General features: G+C 35.8%; 3 protein-coding genes across 4 annotated transcripts; all 3 read right to left on the minus strand.

The window, feature by feature from the left end:
* Positions 1-285: 285 nt before the first annotated feature.
* LOC125216879 (sclareol synthase, chloroplastic-like) lies at positions 286-3,799 on the minus strand. Its single transcript, XM_048118661.1, has 11 exons — positions 3,685-3,799; positions 3,529-3,596; positions 3,268-3,446; positions 2,803-2,900; positions 2,533-2,735; positions 1,965-2,074; positions 1,793-1,891; positions 1,505-1,720; positions 1,280-1,421; positions 788-1,033; positions 286-600 (listed from the first exon to the last, which is right to left on the minus strand). The coding sequence occupies exons 1-11, from the start codon at positions 3,758-3,760 to the stop codon at positions 310-312; spliced, it is 1,728 nt and encodes a 575-aa protein (XP_047974618.1). The 5' UTR covers positions 3,761-3,799; the 3' UTR covers positions 286-309.
* A 1,783-nt stretch (positions 3,800-5,582) lies between these two features.
* Positions 5,583-9,152, minus strand: LOC125216624 (miltiradiene synthase KSL1, chloroplastic-like). Of its 2 annotated transcripts, none has more exons than XM_048118378.1 (11): positions 9,052-9,152; positions 8,900-8,967; positions 8,622-8,803; positions 8,174-8,271; positions 7,905-8,107; positions 7,404-7,513; positions 7,216-7,314; positions 6,845-7,060; positions 6,588-6,729; positions 5,995-6,240; positions 5,583-5,943 (listed from the first exon to the last, which is right to left on the minus strand). In XM_048118378.1, exons 1-11 carry the CDS (start codon positions 9,125-9,127, stop codon positions 5,623-5,625), a joined length of 1,761 nt encoding a protein of 586 aa, XP_047974335.1. In that variant the 5' UTR covers positions 9,128-9,152; the 3' UTR covers positions 5,583-5,622. The 2 variants fall into 2 exon arrangements, with proteins under 2 accessions (XP_047974335.1, XP_047974336.1); XM_048118379.1 differs by having other exon boundaries at positions 8,738-8,803; positions 9,052-9,081.
* Positions 9,153-10,466: 1,314 nt separating this feature from the next.
* Positions 10,467-13,903, minus strand: LOC125216787 (MDIS1-interacting receptor like kinase 1-like). The gene is made up of 2 exons (XM_048118554.1): positions 11,147-13,903; positions 10,467-11,066 (listed from the first exon to the last, which is right to left on the minus strand). The coding sequence occupies exons 1-2, from the start codon at positions 13,785-13,787 to the stop codon at positions 10,657-10,659; spliced, it is 3,051 nt and encodes a 1,016-aa protein (XP_047974511.1). The 5' UTR covers positions 13,788-13,903; the 3' UTR covers positions 10,467-10,656.
* Positions 13,904-16,020: the final 2,117 nt, after the last annotated feature.

Consider the following 16,020-nt stretch of genomic DNA (forward strand, 5'->3'; position numbering starts at 1 on the left):
AAACATTGACCGTTAAAATTTGACGGAAAAGTTAGTTTTGGACCGATTGTGATCCGAGTTGAAATGTTTGGGATGCGAAAATTCAAAAGATAATGTCTAGAACCAAAATCGTAAAATGAGCATATGTTCAGGATCAATTTTGGTCTTTACTCTACGTATAATAGTAGTACTTCACAAATAATAATTCAGGCCTCTCTGTTAAATTACAGATAATACTAAAAAATAGTAGTACTATAATGTTTTAGCTTTTATTTTAGGATATTCAGTAACAATTGGTACATAAAAAGGAAATCATCAATTCTACTTGAATTAATTATTACATGTAAATATGTAGGATTTCACATCTTCCATGAGTAGCCGTGGAGAAGTGAATTCGTCGCCTCCCGAATACAAATAATAAAAAATCTTGCATCCCTCCAAAAATATATCTTTGACTTTTCTTGGGCAAATGGTGTCTTTTTTTAACTGTTTTCTTATGTTATAACCAGCCTTTTCTTTTATCTCTGCAATAGCTTCCTCCTCTGTCATCACTCTTCCAGCTCTCGCAGCAGTTGCTATCAGAACACTCACACATCCTCCTTTATTTTCATTGTGTTCCCTCTGTGCCAATATACATTAGAGTCTGGTCAATCCATAATGTTTGTAAACAAAATATTCATTCCGTCCCATAAAAATAGAAATAGAGAAGAATAGTTAAAAGTATTAGATCGATATATAAAGATAATCAACTATTTCGATAGATTGACTAGTTATGAATTTGTTTGACCATCGTAGAGAGAGGTCGTACCTCGAAAGTGGCCATGTCGTTGAGAAGCCGAACGACCATGGAAACATACCTACCTAGATCACTCAACTCTTCACTTGCAAGCATTGCATTAGATAATTTAACACCGAGTAATAGCGACGTTGTGAGAAGTCCAGCTCTGCTACCGGTCGACATCCATGAATTAGAAATGTACTCATCGAAGCTTAGTTGCACGCCGTCTGTCCATGTATCCAGTTCTATCTTCATCGCTAAAAGCATTTCCAACCACTGCAATTCCAAAAAATTTATGCAGTGTTTTTCTTGGATTAATGCAGAATAGTGATGTTTTCAATTTTAAGAAATATGTCAATAGATATGAGATAACTTGCAATTTTGGAGTTAATGTTATCAAGATTCAAAACTTATATTTTGTCTTCATTTTTAAGTTAATAACTTGTTATTTATGATTGATTAAAAAAAATAGGACGATTGACTATAAGCAATATAAGAGGACTCGTTAAATAATACACGTACTTGTTCGATAAGAAATCCCCTGACATTATGTCCTTGTTCGACACCAGCCATCTCTGCAAACTCATTTACTGTATTGTATAGAGCTTTAAAAAGGATTTCAATTTTTTCGGAACCATACTCTTCGACCGGCTTCTCTTTCCATCTGTTTCGAGTCGGTGAGTAGTTAATATCCGAATCCAAAGGTCTCAAATTGGAACACAACATGGTAAGAATAAGAAAGCTTACTCTTTCACTAGTTCTATGATTTTATGAGATTCTTGTCGAGAACCACCAAAGTCGAAAAAATCATCTAAACTCGTTACTAGAACCATACACTTGCCAAAGGCTATACGAGCATAAGATAATTCAGGATCGTCGATATCTAATGAAACCAAAAAATAACTCATGACTAATACTTCTCTTCCATAATTCAATGTGTCCAGCCTAGAATCTTCATACCACCTGCATTATATGAACTAAATTAGGACACTTAGCTTTATTTGAAAGGAAAATTTAAATATTAAATAGTAGTACCTCTGTAGTTGCTGAAGATCTTTCTGGTTCTGGACTTGGCAAATATTAAAATCATGCCTTGCAAATGCTAGAAAATCTTCATTACATAGATTAGAGAACCTAAAACAAAGGCCTGTTTTACTTAGTATCTGAAAATTTGCTTCAACAAATTGAAAATTATTACACAATGTACCTGTTTGAAGCCTTTAAAGCTTGATAATAGCTCATGTCATATAGGTCGAGATTTCGTCTAACTGCTATTCTTTTGGTTATGCCATAATAGTTCTTCAAATAAAATTCCACCTTGGATTTAGAAAACCGAAAAAAAAATCAGTGCCAAATTTATCATACGAGGTGTAATATTCCAAACTAGACTAACTTAATAAGTGGGCCTCAGCCCATACATAAAAAGAAGACCAATCTAGCCCTGCTTACTTCAGACATGGGTTAGGACTCAGTTAAACTGGGCCTGGGTCGGGTCAGCCCAACCCATTAAAAAAAATAATACTGTCTCCGTTCATTTATAGTTGAGTCATTTCTATATATGATAACTTTTTTCTGTCTCTTACTTTATTGTCTCTACTTTATTCACTTTATACTTTATTCGTCTATCTACCTTCTCCCTTACTTTTTTTATCTATTTATTTAACACACCCAACATTCATTTCCAAAACTCTGTGCCGAAAAGTTTCGCCTCAACTATGAAGAAACGCAGAGAGTATAGTACCAGTAGTTCATTTTATAAAAAACACAAGACTCACTAGTTTGTGCAATTTCTTGTGAGGAATGGAGTTACTATGTAACTGGTGGTTGAGAAAGGTGGTGGTCCAAGCAAGTATTTTCTCTAGATTGCTCTCGTCTTCGTACATTTTCTCGTACGCTGCTCGGTAGAGCTCGATAACCATCGCCACGTCAGCTGTTTTCCGGCCATCGTGCTCTTGGTCCGCGTATGGAGCCAATTCCTCTACACAATGCGAGAAAAATAAATTGTCCATGTGCATCAATTAAGTGAGAGAATTGCCAAATTTTACCTGATGAAACTTCATATCCTTTCACTCGCAGAAGTCTAAACGCCATGGCATGACTTGTCACATTTGAATATATGATTGTGTGTTTCTTTTGCCATAACCTGTGTATTTTACGTAGTTTATTTTAATTATTCACAATTAAGGTGCACGAGTTACATCTATTATTTTATAATTATATAGTAGTAGGATTATTATAATTATATTTACTAGTGAATTGAAAGTTCATAATCTCGTTACATAATAAAATTAAAAATATAAAATCTAAATTTTTAATAAAATAGTTAACCTATCAATTTACCAAAAATAATCATACTACTTATATTTTTGTGAAACTTTCGAGATATTATATTTGTATGATGGTCCATTTGGCGGACACAAATAGATGAATAAAAAATATATTTTTGAATAAAATTTAAAAAACATAGAATATATATGTCAATCTTTATTTATGTGTCTGCCCTTGCCAACCTGTATGTCTCTTCAAGAATAGTATCAATTTCGGATTGGAAGTGTCTGTCGACTCCCAATCTTTCGAGGGTGTCAATTATACACAGACTCGAGGGTACATCCGAAGGTGGAACAGTTGCAGTTGCTCGAGAATCATCGCCTTCCCTCTTCAACTTCTCCTTTAATTCCCCCAACAAATCCTAAAATTGGGACATGTGTTTATATGGAAATACAGAATTTGATCGAATAAGAACAAGACAAGATTTCGAGTTTGCATCTTACTGTTGTAGTAAGGCTGGATTTAACGGTCACATATGACTTTTTGGCCTTGGCCATTCGTAATCCTTTGACTATGAAAGAAACAAGATAAAATCAGCAAACATAATATAAAAATTCTAATTAAAATCATCAATAAAAATTAACGTCTAAAAATGGGACCTGGGAAAATTTGGCTCAAACACCCAACTCGGTGGCCGGAGAAAGGTGTGACTCCGATGTTTAAGGTGAGCGACATTTATAGTTCGGGGCTGGGGAGGAAAGAGGCGGCGATGACGATGAGGATGGTTGCTGTTTATTTAGGTTGGTGGATACATATATATAGGCAATGCATGTTTTACAAATCTGATCGATAAGTGAGTTAATGAAGCTATTGGTTCATGTTTTAATTGATCGTACCAGTTTAATTATAAGTACAATTATTAATTATCAAATAATATAATGTAAAAGGTAAGAGGTATATATTAAGTTATAGTATAAAAAGAAAATTATACTCCATTGTAAGAAATATTAATATTTAAGGATTGTATATTGTTTTAAGTTTTTTATAATGCAAGTTATATATTTGAATTGTGGTTTTATTTTTTTATTTCCATAAGTGACAAGTGTATGATAAGAGTACTATATTGTGTGTAAGATGTTTTATGTAATTTAATGCTAGACTAAAATGACTATACTCATTATAATTAGTAAAAATGATATGTAGATAATTAGTCGTACTACTATATAAGTTCATTTAAATTGTGGTTTCCAAATAATAAAATTATAGATTTTCTTAATGTATATGAACATTAAAGGGGACTAATATTCTAGGGCTAAGAAAGTATGTTAGTTAATTACGTATGTGTATTGATTCAAATATTTATTACTGTACAATCTATACTTAACGATTGTGTTTTAGTCCACCAGAACTAATACCTATATAAATTACATTAATTTAATTTAAGCTCTTAGGTAGGTAGTTTTACTTTGATGGTAAGCTAGGCACTATGTTTCCCTCTTTGCCCATATATAAAGTACGTGTAAATTGTTTATAATGGACATTCATATCTATTTAGATAAATAGTAGTAATACTACATCTCCCCTAATTAAACTTTAATTTAACAAAAATTAAATAAATTCTTATTAAAATAGTACTCCACTTGCTAATTAACTAATAATAATAATAATAATCAACAAAATTTTAAAACAGGGTTTTTGGTGCGCGATTCAAATAGTGATTGAGAATAATTTATTACTGCTGTTACATTAGGCCTAAATAAATCTAATTTTCCATTTTGGATAATCATTAAATTAAACCAGTGCTCCGATTTTTCTAATTTTGGTAATGGCTATTTATTCACAAGTATATGGAGTTAATTTTGGACTGCTCGCCGTTCCTATTCAATAACGGTACATCGTAGTGCATTTACTCAAAAGTCAAAAGTCTGTTTACCAAATTTTAATTAAGGAATAATTATCATGTAAATAACAACTTTTAATTGTAATTTAAATTAGACCATGGAATTTTTACTCCTATTATTGGTTGATCCCATTACATTTGAAATTAGGATATAAACTTAGTAATTTTCAATTGTCTTACAATGGCTAAAATTGAAAATAATTAATACCGTGACAAAATCAAATATGATGTGGCAACAAAACAACATTGTTTTAGATAAATGAACATCACTTTATTTTGAGTGTTTAAAACAATATTGATTTATGAAAACCAGCATGGTTTTGTGCCACATCAGTTTCTATTTTGTCTATATATTGAGTAACAATTGCGAAAATTTTAAAAGTTACGATTTTATATACTCCCTCCGTCCTATAAAAATATTAGCAATAGATATGACACGAGAATTAAGAAAAAGTTGGTAAGTCGGAGAGATGAGCAGAATGATTTGGTAAAGCTGAGAGATGAAGAGAATGTTGACACGAGAATTAAGAAAAAATTGGTAAAGTAAGAGAAATGAGCAGATATGGTAAAGTCGAGAAATGAAGAGAATGATATGGTAAATATTGATTTATTTTAGGATATTCAGTAACAATTGGTGCATCAGAAGAAAATCATCAATTCCACTTGAATTATTATTATCAAATATATGTAAATACCATTATTGATTGGGAAGTGGTAGAGGTTCAAATATGTAAGATTTCATATCTTCCATGAGTAGCAGTGGAGAAGTGAATTCGTCGCCGCCCGAATACAAGTAATAAAAAATCTTGCATCCCTCCAAAAATATATGTTTGACTTTTCTTGGGAAAATGGTAGTAGTATCATTTTTGTAGACAATCTGCATCTGTTTTCTTATATTGTAACCAGCTATTTCTTTTATCTCTGCAATAGCTTCCTCTTCTGTCATAACTCTTCCAGCTCTCGCAGCATTTGCAATCAGAATGCTCACACATCCTCCTTTATTTTCATTGTGTTCCCTCTGTGAGAATACACATTTAATTACATGTCGCTATGTAAAGAGAGATCGTACCTCAAAAGTGGCCATGTCGTTGAGCAGCCGAACAACCATGGAAACATACCTACCTAGATCACTCAACTCTTCACTTGCAAGCATTTCATCAGATAATTTTACACCGAGGAATAGTGACGACATGAGAAGTACAGTTCTGCTACCGGTTGACATCCACGATTTAGAAATGTACTCATCGAAGCTTAGTTGCACGCCATCTGACCATGTATCCAACTCTATCTTCATAGCTAAAAGCATTTCCAACCACTGCAATTCCAAAAGAATTAAACGTGGCGTTTTATGTTTGACACGATATTTTATGCAATGTCGTTTCATTATTAATTAAGTTATTTATGTGAACTGCCGAAAATGAAAAAAATATGATTATCGATAGTATTAATATAAATAAAGTATAAAATTATACTCCCTCTGTCCCGGATAATTCGGGTCACTTTGATCGGGCACGGGTTTTAAGAATTGTAATGAAAAGTGGGTTGAAAAAGTTAGTGGAATGTGAGGTCCACTACCAAAAATGATAAAAGTGAAATGAGGCAAATTATGTGGGACGGACCGAAATGGAAAACTGGACGAATTATCTGGGACGGAGGGAGTACCTGTTTAACAAGAAATCCTCTGACATTACGTCCTTGTTCGACACAAGCCATCTCTTCGATCTCATTTACTGTATTGTACAGAGCTTTAAAAAGGATTTCAATTTTCTCAGAACCACACTCTCTAACCGGCTTCTCTTTCCATCTGTTCGAGTCGAAATAGTTAATGTCTAAGGCCAAAAGTCTAAAATTACACCCCAAAACTGGTCCTGAACATATGCCCATTTTATGATTTTAATTAAAAGAACAAGAAAGCTTACTCTTTCACTAGTTCTATGATTTTGTAAGATTCTAGTCGAGAACCACCAAAGTCGAAAATATCATCTAAACTTGTTACTAGCGCCAAACACTTGCCAAAGGCTATACGAACATAGGATAATTCAGGATCGTCGATAACTAATGAAACCATAAAATAACTAATGAGTAATGTTTCTCTTGCATAATTCAATGTGTCCAACCTAGAATCTTCATACCACCTGCATTGCATAATTTAAATATATATGAACTGAATTAGATATTTAATTTTAATTAAAAGAATATAAAATCATAGGAGCCAAAGGTATAGTTTATATATTAGTAATAAATAGTATATATATTCTTTATTTGAAAGGAAATTTTAAATATTAAATACCACTGTAATTGCTCAAGATCTCTCTGGTTCTGGACTTGGCAAATATTAAAATCATGCCTTGCAAATGCTAGAAAATCTTCATTACATAGATTAGAAAACCTAAAACAAAGAACAAAGCCTGTTTCTATTAGTGTCTTAAAAAATTGCTTCTAACAAATTGAAAGTTATTAGTACTTACAATGTTGTACCTGTTTGAAACTGCTAGAGCTTGATAATAGCTCATGTCATATAGGTCGAGGTTTCGTCTAACTGCAATTCTTTTGGTTATGCCATAATAGTTCTTCAAATAAAATTCCACCTTCAATTTAGAGAACAAAAGAAAAATGGTGTTAATGAGATTGTACAAACTAACCCAAACCAGATTCACTTGATAAGTGGGCTTAAGCCCAGACATACAGGAGATGTCTGGTTCATGAGATCCAATCCCAGAATTCAATCCTAGGTGAATAATTATGGGATATGACTTAAATAATCTCACAACTCAATCATATATTGTATCTTGGTATTATTTTATCTTGGAAATCGAATACCACCGCAGTATATAAAAAAAGACTAGCCTAGCCCTGCTTACTTCAGAAATGGGTATAGGCCGCATTAGGCCTCAATTCGACCGGACCTGGGTTGGGCTGGCCCAATCCATTTAAACAAATAATGCAAGTTAATTTCATTAAAAAAAACACAAGACTCACCAGTTTGTGCAATTTTTTGTTAGGAATGGAGTTACTCTGAATTTGGTGCTTGAGAAATGTGGTGGTCCAAGCAAGTATTTTCTCAAGACCGCTCTCGTCTTCGTACATTCTCTCGTACGCTGCTCGGTAAAGCTCGATAACCATCGCCACATCAGTTGTTTGCCGGCTAACGTGCTCTTGGTCCGCGTATGGAGCCAATTCCTCTGCAGAAATCAAGAAAAAAATTGTTCATGGTTGAAAGAATTTTGGCATGTTTTGTCAAACTATACCTGATGAAACTTCAAATCCTTTCACACGAAGAAGTCTAAACGCCATGGCATGGGTAGTGACATTTGAATATATAACTTTGTGTTTCGTTTGCCATAACCTGTGTATTCAAAAGCTTCATATATAAAGGATTTAAATATTAAGAACTTACACTGTTTAAATATTACAATTAATATTTACTAATCATATGAAAATCATAATTAATTTCTTTAAAACAATTACATTGTCAAATATTCATACTTAAAAATATAAAATCTAAAAATCATCTCTAGAATCTTACAATCTCCCCAAATAATTAACACATCAATTTACAAAAAGTAATTATATTTTTATGATTTTGGGATAAATAAAATAGTTTAAGCTTCTATAATGATGTGAATTACTTAAAAATATATTTTCGAATAAAATTTAGTAAAATGTTCCATGTCAATCTTTATTTATGTAATTAACCTATATGCGTTTTCAAGTATAGTATCGATTTCAGATTGGAAGTGTCGGTCGACTCCCAGTCTCTCGAGAGTGTCGATTATACATAGACTCGAGGGTATATCCGAAGGTGGAATTACAGTTGCAGCTGCTCGAGAATCATCGTCTTCCCTCTTCAACTTCTTCTTTAATTCCCCCAACAAATCCTAAAATAGGGGCATTTTAATTTTTTTTGTATCAAAAATACATAATTTGATCAAATAAGAACAAAACAATATTTTGAGTTTGCATCTTAATCTTACTGTTGTAGTAAGGCTGGATTTAACGGTGACACATGATTTTTTGGCGATGTTAATTCGCAATCCTTTGTCTACGAAAGAAATAAGATAAAATCAGCAAACATAATATAATTATGCTAATTAAAATCATCAATAATTAACGTCTAAAATGGGACCTGGAAAATTTGGGCTCAAACACCCAACTCGGTGGCCGGAGAAAGGGGCGACTCCGATGTTGAAGGCGAGCGACATTTATAGTGACCGGGGAGGAAAGAGGAGGCGATGACGATGAGGATGATTGTTGTTTATTTATGTTGGTGGATATATATAGGCAATGCAAGTGTTTAAAAGTCTGACCGATAAGTGAGCTAATGAAGCTATCGGTTCATGTTTTAATCGATCGGACCAGTTTAACTATAAGTCTATGTAGTTTAAAGATCATTGTAATGCATTGAATTGTGGTTTTATTTTTTTATTTCCAAAAAAGTGTCAAGTTTATGATAGACTTTTGTCTTTCTTTTCTCGTCAAAATTAAGTGCTATAACGAGTAAGATGTTTTATGTATTTTAATGCTAGGCTAAAATGACTTTACTCGTTATTAGTATTACAAATGATATGTACTATTAGTATATCAGTGCATTTAATTAAATTGTAGTATTTTCTAAATAAAATAATATTGATTTTCTTAATGTATATGAAAATTAGAACTAATATCTATATAATTTCATTTCATTTAAGCTCTTAGCAGTATAGGTAGCTTTATTTTGATGGTAAGCTAAGCTCTATGCCCAGGTATAAAGCACGTGTAAATTGTTTATAATGGAGAATTCATATGTATCTACATTTCGCCTTATTAAATTTTAACTATAAATAAATAGATTCTAATTCAAATAGTAGTAATTAACTAATAATAATCAGTCAATAAAAATTTTAAGACAGGGCCTAAATATATCTAATTTTACTATGCCCTATTAATAATATGTTTGGTTAGAATATACTCCTGCTACTTACTACTATATGGAGTATTGTTTGTTTAAAGGCGTCCAAATATTGAAGGATTTTTCTACAAAAAATACTCTATCCATTTTGGATAATCATAAAAATCAATATTTTTTCTATTTTTGGTAGTAATGACTATTTATTCACAAATAATTGGAGTTAATTCTGGACGCCGTTCCTATTCAATAACTCTACATAGTAGAGCATTTACGCAAAAGTCTGCTTCCCACATTTTAATTAAGAAATAATTATCGTTACATTACAACTTTTCATTGAATATTGGGCCATGACATTTGAAATTAGAATACAAAATTACACTACCTCCGTCCCCCAAAATTTGTCAAACTTTAATCCGACATCCCCCAAATTTTGTCACACTTTAATCCGACACAAGTTTTAAGAAATGTAATAGAAAATGAGTTGAAAAAGTTGATGGGATGTGGTCTATGGGGTCCACTACCAAAAATGGTAAAAGGTGAAGTGTGTCAAATTTTCAGGGACGGATCGAAATAGTACACTGTGTCAAAATTTTTGAGACATATGTAGTAATTTTCAATTTTTTGTAAGTTACATAACCAAGCACACAAAATAGTTAAGCAACACAAAATCAAAGAAGAAATCTATATTGTATAGACACTATGCTTCTTTCCCTTTATTGCCACAACCACAAAAAGGGTGAAAACAACATAAAAAAAAATATACTTTACAATTCTATCAACACAAATTTAACCAACCAAACTTCAAAAGCATCCAAAACAAACTCAAGAAGTTCAATCTCTCAACTACAATAGCCCTATAACTGGTGAATGTGCAAATATCATTTTCTCCTTGCTCTCACCATATCCCCACCTCTGGCATATGCTCTTCCTCCTCGGCTTCGCCTCCCCGAGCATCGTCACAACGTCCCTCATCGAGGGCCTCTCCTTGGGCAGCTTAGCAGTGCACAAAAGTGCAATCTTTAGCACAAGAATCATCTCCTCTTGCACATGCCTACACTGCCCTGCAATGTCCGGATCCAACGCAGCCTCGGATTTCGCCTTACTCTTCACTTTCCGTCTCACCCATTCGACAATGTCGATCGACTCCCCAAACGAAGGGTCCAAAGGAGCCCTCCCGGTCAAGAGCTCGAGCAGCACTACTCCATAGCTGTATATGTCACTCTTCTCATCAACCTTGAGTGTGTAACCATACTCTACACGAATGAAAACAGATCAGAAACGCGCGTTTTACATCAAGAAACGGGCTTTTTAGAGACGAAGGGAGGGGAATTACCCGGTGCAATGTAGCCATATGATCCAGCCACCATGGAAACAGTCTCATTCTTGTGCAGCATTGTCCTTGCAAGGCCAAAATCAGCAATCCTTGCCTCGAAATCAGAGTCTAGCAGGATATTGTTCGACTTCACGTCTCTGTGGATGATCGGAGGGTGGCAGTCGTGGTGAAGATACGCAAGTCCCTGCGCTACACCAAGAGCAACATTGTACCTAGAAACCCAATCCACCAACACCCTACCGGCTTCCTTCCCGTGTAACGCAGCCCCAAGGCTCCCGTTAGGCATGTACTCGTACAGCATCATCACATCCGCCTCGTTGTGGAGATACCCGAGCAATCTAACGATGTTCCTATGCCTCAACTTTCCTAAGATATTCACCTCAGCAAAGAGGTCATCTCCACTCTCCACATCACTTGCTTCTGATCTCCACAGCTTCTTCACTGCTATGGCAGTGTGAGGCCTCTGCGTCTCGGCCTTGTACACGATCCCCGTCCCGCCCACGCCCACCACGTTCGACTCCTTTATGCAAGACAAGATCTCCGCACTTGTGAAATGCAGCCTCTGAAATGCCACAAGCCTCCAAGGCCATTCTGAGCTGCTTTTCTTGAACAAATCTGTGAATGAGCTGCTGCTGCATAGGTACCACTTCCTGTACACCTGCCTCACCGCGAAAACGAGGATCCCCGCAGCGAAAATCGCAGCGATCCCGACGGAAAATCCAACCACAATGTGCTTCACATGAGCCTTACCATGCCCAGGTGGCCTAATTGAGCCCTGTGAGCAAGGTGGGAGTATTGCACCACACAAACCGGCATTCCCTGCCAGATCGTCCGGATTGATCGTCATCAAGATCCCGTTGCTCGGGACGGGCCCCACGAGCTTGTTGTACGAGACATTAAGCGTTTCAAGGGCCGGTGAGCTGCCAAAGTCCTGAGGTATCCTCCCAACCAGAGAGTTGTTGGATAAATCAAGAACTGAGAGTGTTGGCATTGTGGCAATAGCCCTTGGGATTTCTCCACTCAACTCATTGCTTCTGAGGTTCAAAGTCACCAGCTTTCGACACGAGGCAACGCCCTTCGGAATCACCCCGGAGAAACGGTTGCACGACAGATCAAGAACCGACAGAGAAGGGCAGTCCTGGAACTCATCAGGGATCTCTCCCACCAATCTGTTCGAGGCCGCCATGAACGTCTGGAGAGTGCCAACGGAGAGAATGCTCGAGGGCAACGACAAATCAAGGCGATTCCTCGAGACATCCACAAAGGAGAGGGATGTAGAAAGAGCAAAATCTTGAGGGATTTCCCCACTCAAATTGTTGGTGGCCACCTCCAGCCTCTGCAGCCGAGGCAGCGTCCCGAAGCCCAAAGGGATGGATCCCGAGAGGCGATTGTTGTGAATCCTCACACGGACGAGAGACGAGCAGCTGGCCAAGCTCGCGGGGATCGGGCCCGAGAAGGAGTTGTTAAACAGAATAAGCTTAGTGAGATTCCCCAACTCACACAAGCTAGGTGGAATCTCCCCAGACAAATTGTTTGATGAAACATCAAGCCATTGCAAGGGGGAATCTCTCCCAAGATTCAAAGGCAGAGATCCCTCCAAAGAGTTCCTCCACAGCTCAAGAACCTCAAGATTCCTCAGCTCACCAATCTTGGGAGGAATCAAGCCACTCAAGTTATTACACATGAGATTCAGCAGCTTCAGATTCCCAAGCCCTGCCACCTCATAGGGAATCTCCCCTGAAAACATATTATCTGACAAATCAAGAAACACCAAAGAATCCAACCCCCCAATCTCAGAAGGAATCCTCCCTTCAAATCTATTCTGATACAAGTAAACAGTTGTCAGCCTCTTCAACTTCCCCAACTCCTTAGGAATCTCACCTCCCAAAGTCCCCACAGCCAAATCAAGATACTCAAGATTCCTCAAATCACCAAACTCCTTAGGAATCCCACCCTCAAACTCATTGTACCCGATAATCATCGTCTCCAACGACTCCATCTGGCCTAACTCGGCCGGGATCCTCCCGGTCAAGTTATTCCCCGAGAGGCCTAAAAACCTCAGCCTCTTCAAATCCTTGAAAGATGAAGGAATTGACCCTTCAAAGAAACTCCCCCTGAAATCCAAACTCTGTAATGAAGATGCATTGCCTAGATCATCCGGGATCCGCCCTTCGAAATTGTTGCTCGAGGCGTTAACCGTCTCCAGCCCAGGGAAGGCCCCAAGCCCGGAAGGGAACCTCCCAACAAAGCTGTTCTGGCTCAGATCAATGCTTCTGAGTGAGGTGAGATTGGCTAAAACCCTCGGGAGCTCGCTCGAAAACGAGTTATTCGAGAGATTGAGCTCCACAAGGCTGCTCAAGTCTTGAATGTGATCTGATATAATGCCACTGAGGTTCATGCTGGACAAGTCCAGCCTCACCACGAGGCCGTCTCGGCTGCAGAGGATGCCGGCCCAACGGCAATGTGGGGAGGTGGATATGTCTGAATCTGTGGAGTTTTCTTGCCAGTTTTGCAGATTGTTGAGTGGATCAATGAGATTGGATTTGATTTGTAAGAGAGATGAGAGCTGATTGGTGGAGAGAGCAGAATGGAAAGCAATGGAACAGTAGAGGAGGAACGGGAAGAGGAGGTGAGGCCTCATTTTTTTTTGTTTTTTGATTTGATTAAGGTTTGGTTTTTTTCAGTTTTCTTGCACCATTATAGGTTCTTGCAAGAAGGGTGGTGGTGGTGATGATGGACAGAGAGATGTGTATATGAACAAAGGTGAATCAATGATTGGTTAATCAGTTAGTTAGTAGTACAATTATTATGTGGAGTGTGGGGCCCTTGTGCCTTTTAGAGTGGCCTAATTGATCAAGTTGGGTGATCAAAGTGTCAAAGCTAATCTACGAGGTCGAATCTGTCTCACATGATTTACTCCTTTCACTTTACTCCATCTGTTCGCCATTAAGAGTCTCATTTTTTTAACGTCACGAGTTTTTAAAATGTTAAGAAAAGTGGATGAAAAAAAGTTAATGGAAAAGAGGTCCCACTTATATATATTAGTTTTAAATGAAATGTGAGTGGAATGAGTTAGTGGAAGGTGGGGACCTTATTACCATTCATGGTAAAAGTGAACCGGGACTCCTATTCGCAGACGGACTAAAATGAAAAAACGGTACTCTTATTCGCGGACGGAGGGAGTATATCATTGTGCCAATAGGATCATTACATTTCTTATTTGATACATGGTTTTATATATTTTAAATTATTTAAAATTGTAGAGGAGTGTATTAAAAATATCAACACGATCAACACTAAAATGTTAATACAGATTTGTGTTGATATTTTAATATACTGTGTCGACATTTTAAATATCAATGTCAACATGGTGTATTAAAATATCATTATATGTTAACAATTCAATATCATCGTGTTGACATTTTTAATACACTGTATTGAAGAGTTAGCACAGTTAACAACTTAAGAAAATTAGCAACGGATCACACGTATATAATATAGATAATAAATTACAGAGACTATCATTTTTGTTAAATGTGTCACATAAATAAGACATTCCAAAAAAATATCGCTTTAAATGCGATAGAGAGGGTGGATGTTGAATATAAACGAGATTTGTTTAGAATGGATAGTGAATAATGTTGTACTGATTTTATCTCATTAATTAATTAATAAAAAAGAAAGAACAAAAAAACTAAAATGTCCCACTAGTAGGTCGAGTCTGTCGTGTACGATTTTCAAATTCAATTTGTATTAGCATTGTATTGAGTGGACACAAAAAAAATAGATTAGGAAAGGCTAAAATCGAATTTCCTAACAAAGGATGCTAAATTAAAATAACTATAAAAAATTAAAAATACATTGTAAGGAAAAAATTGTGACCCTTCTATTTTTTTGGTATTGGTTGCTTTTGTTTTTGTGGCATTGCCTAAATCAACTTCTTCTCATTAGATTTGATCGTTTGTTTTTCGATAATTGCAACACAAAATGCTCAAACCACTAATAAAACAAGCAACACACTTAAAACAACCGTGAATAATAATCTTCTATTCCCTCCGTCCCAGATTAAGAGTCACTTTTTTTGCCATAAAAGTTCATCCCAGTTTAAGAGTTAAAATTTTCCATATTTGGTCATACAATTTTACCCCATTGTTCATCAAAATTACATCAAAATGTCATTATCTACATAAAAATAAACCAAAACATAAATAAAAAACTTAACATACGCCAAAAAGTCAAAAGGGACTCACCTTCAACCAACTCACTTCATTTATTTCACACTCTACCATCTCACTTCATTTATTACACACTCCACCATCTCACTTCATTTATTACACACTTCAACTCTTTCTTAAAACCCGAGCCATAACAATAAGTGACTCCTAATCCGGGACGGAGGGAGTATTTCTCTTGGTTCATTTTTTTTTTAAATTAAGAAAAAAAAAAAGGAAAAAGAGATGGGACCCTTTTTGCATGTGTGTGGATTTTCTTTGTTTGGAATTAGTAACTATAAATCTAATGATTAAGTAGTGATTGGATTAGTTTAATTGAGTTCGTGAGGTCTTGGGATTCTAACCAGCTATTAATCTTGCTGCAAATGACTGTAACCATTTGGACTATTGCACATTTCTTCCGACATTAAAACATGGAAGGAATGTGTTTAATGAAGTGACAGTGCTGCTAATTGAATATTATTGCCTAATTCGGTCAACTCAAACAAGATTAATGAATATTTAGAATCTTAATCGCACATAAAGTACAAATAATCATTTATTTTTATTTTGAAACTGTGAAAGATAATGTTTCTTGTTTTGTGGTTGTCAAGAGAAAACTGTTCATGTATGAACTACTATCATGTGGGATGTCAAGGTTCT

Source organism: Salvia hispanica, chromosome 3 (assembly GCF_023119035.1).
Source record: "Salvia hispanica cultivar TCC Black 2014 chromosome 3, UniMelb_Shisp_WGS_1.0, whole genome shotgun sequence".
Taxonomy (NCBI): domain Eukaryota; kingdom Viridiplantae; phylum Streptophyta; class Magnoliopsida; order Lamiales; family Lamiaceae; genus Salvia; species Salvia hispanica.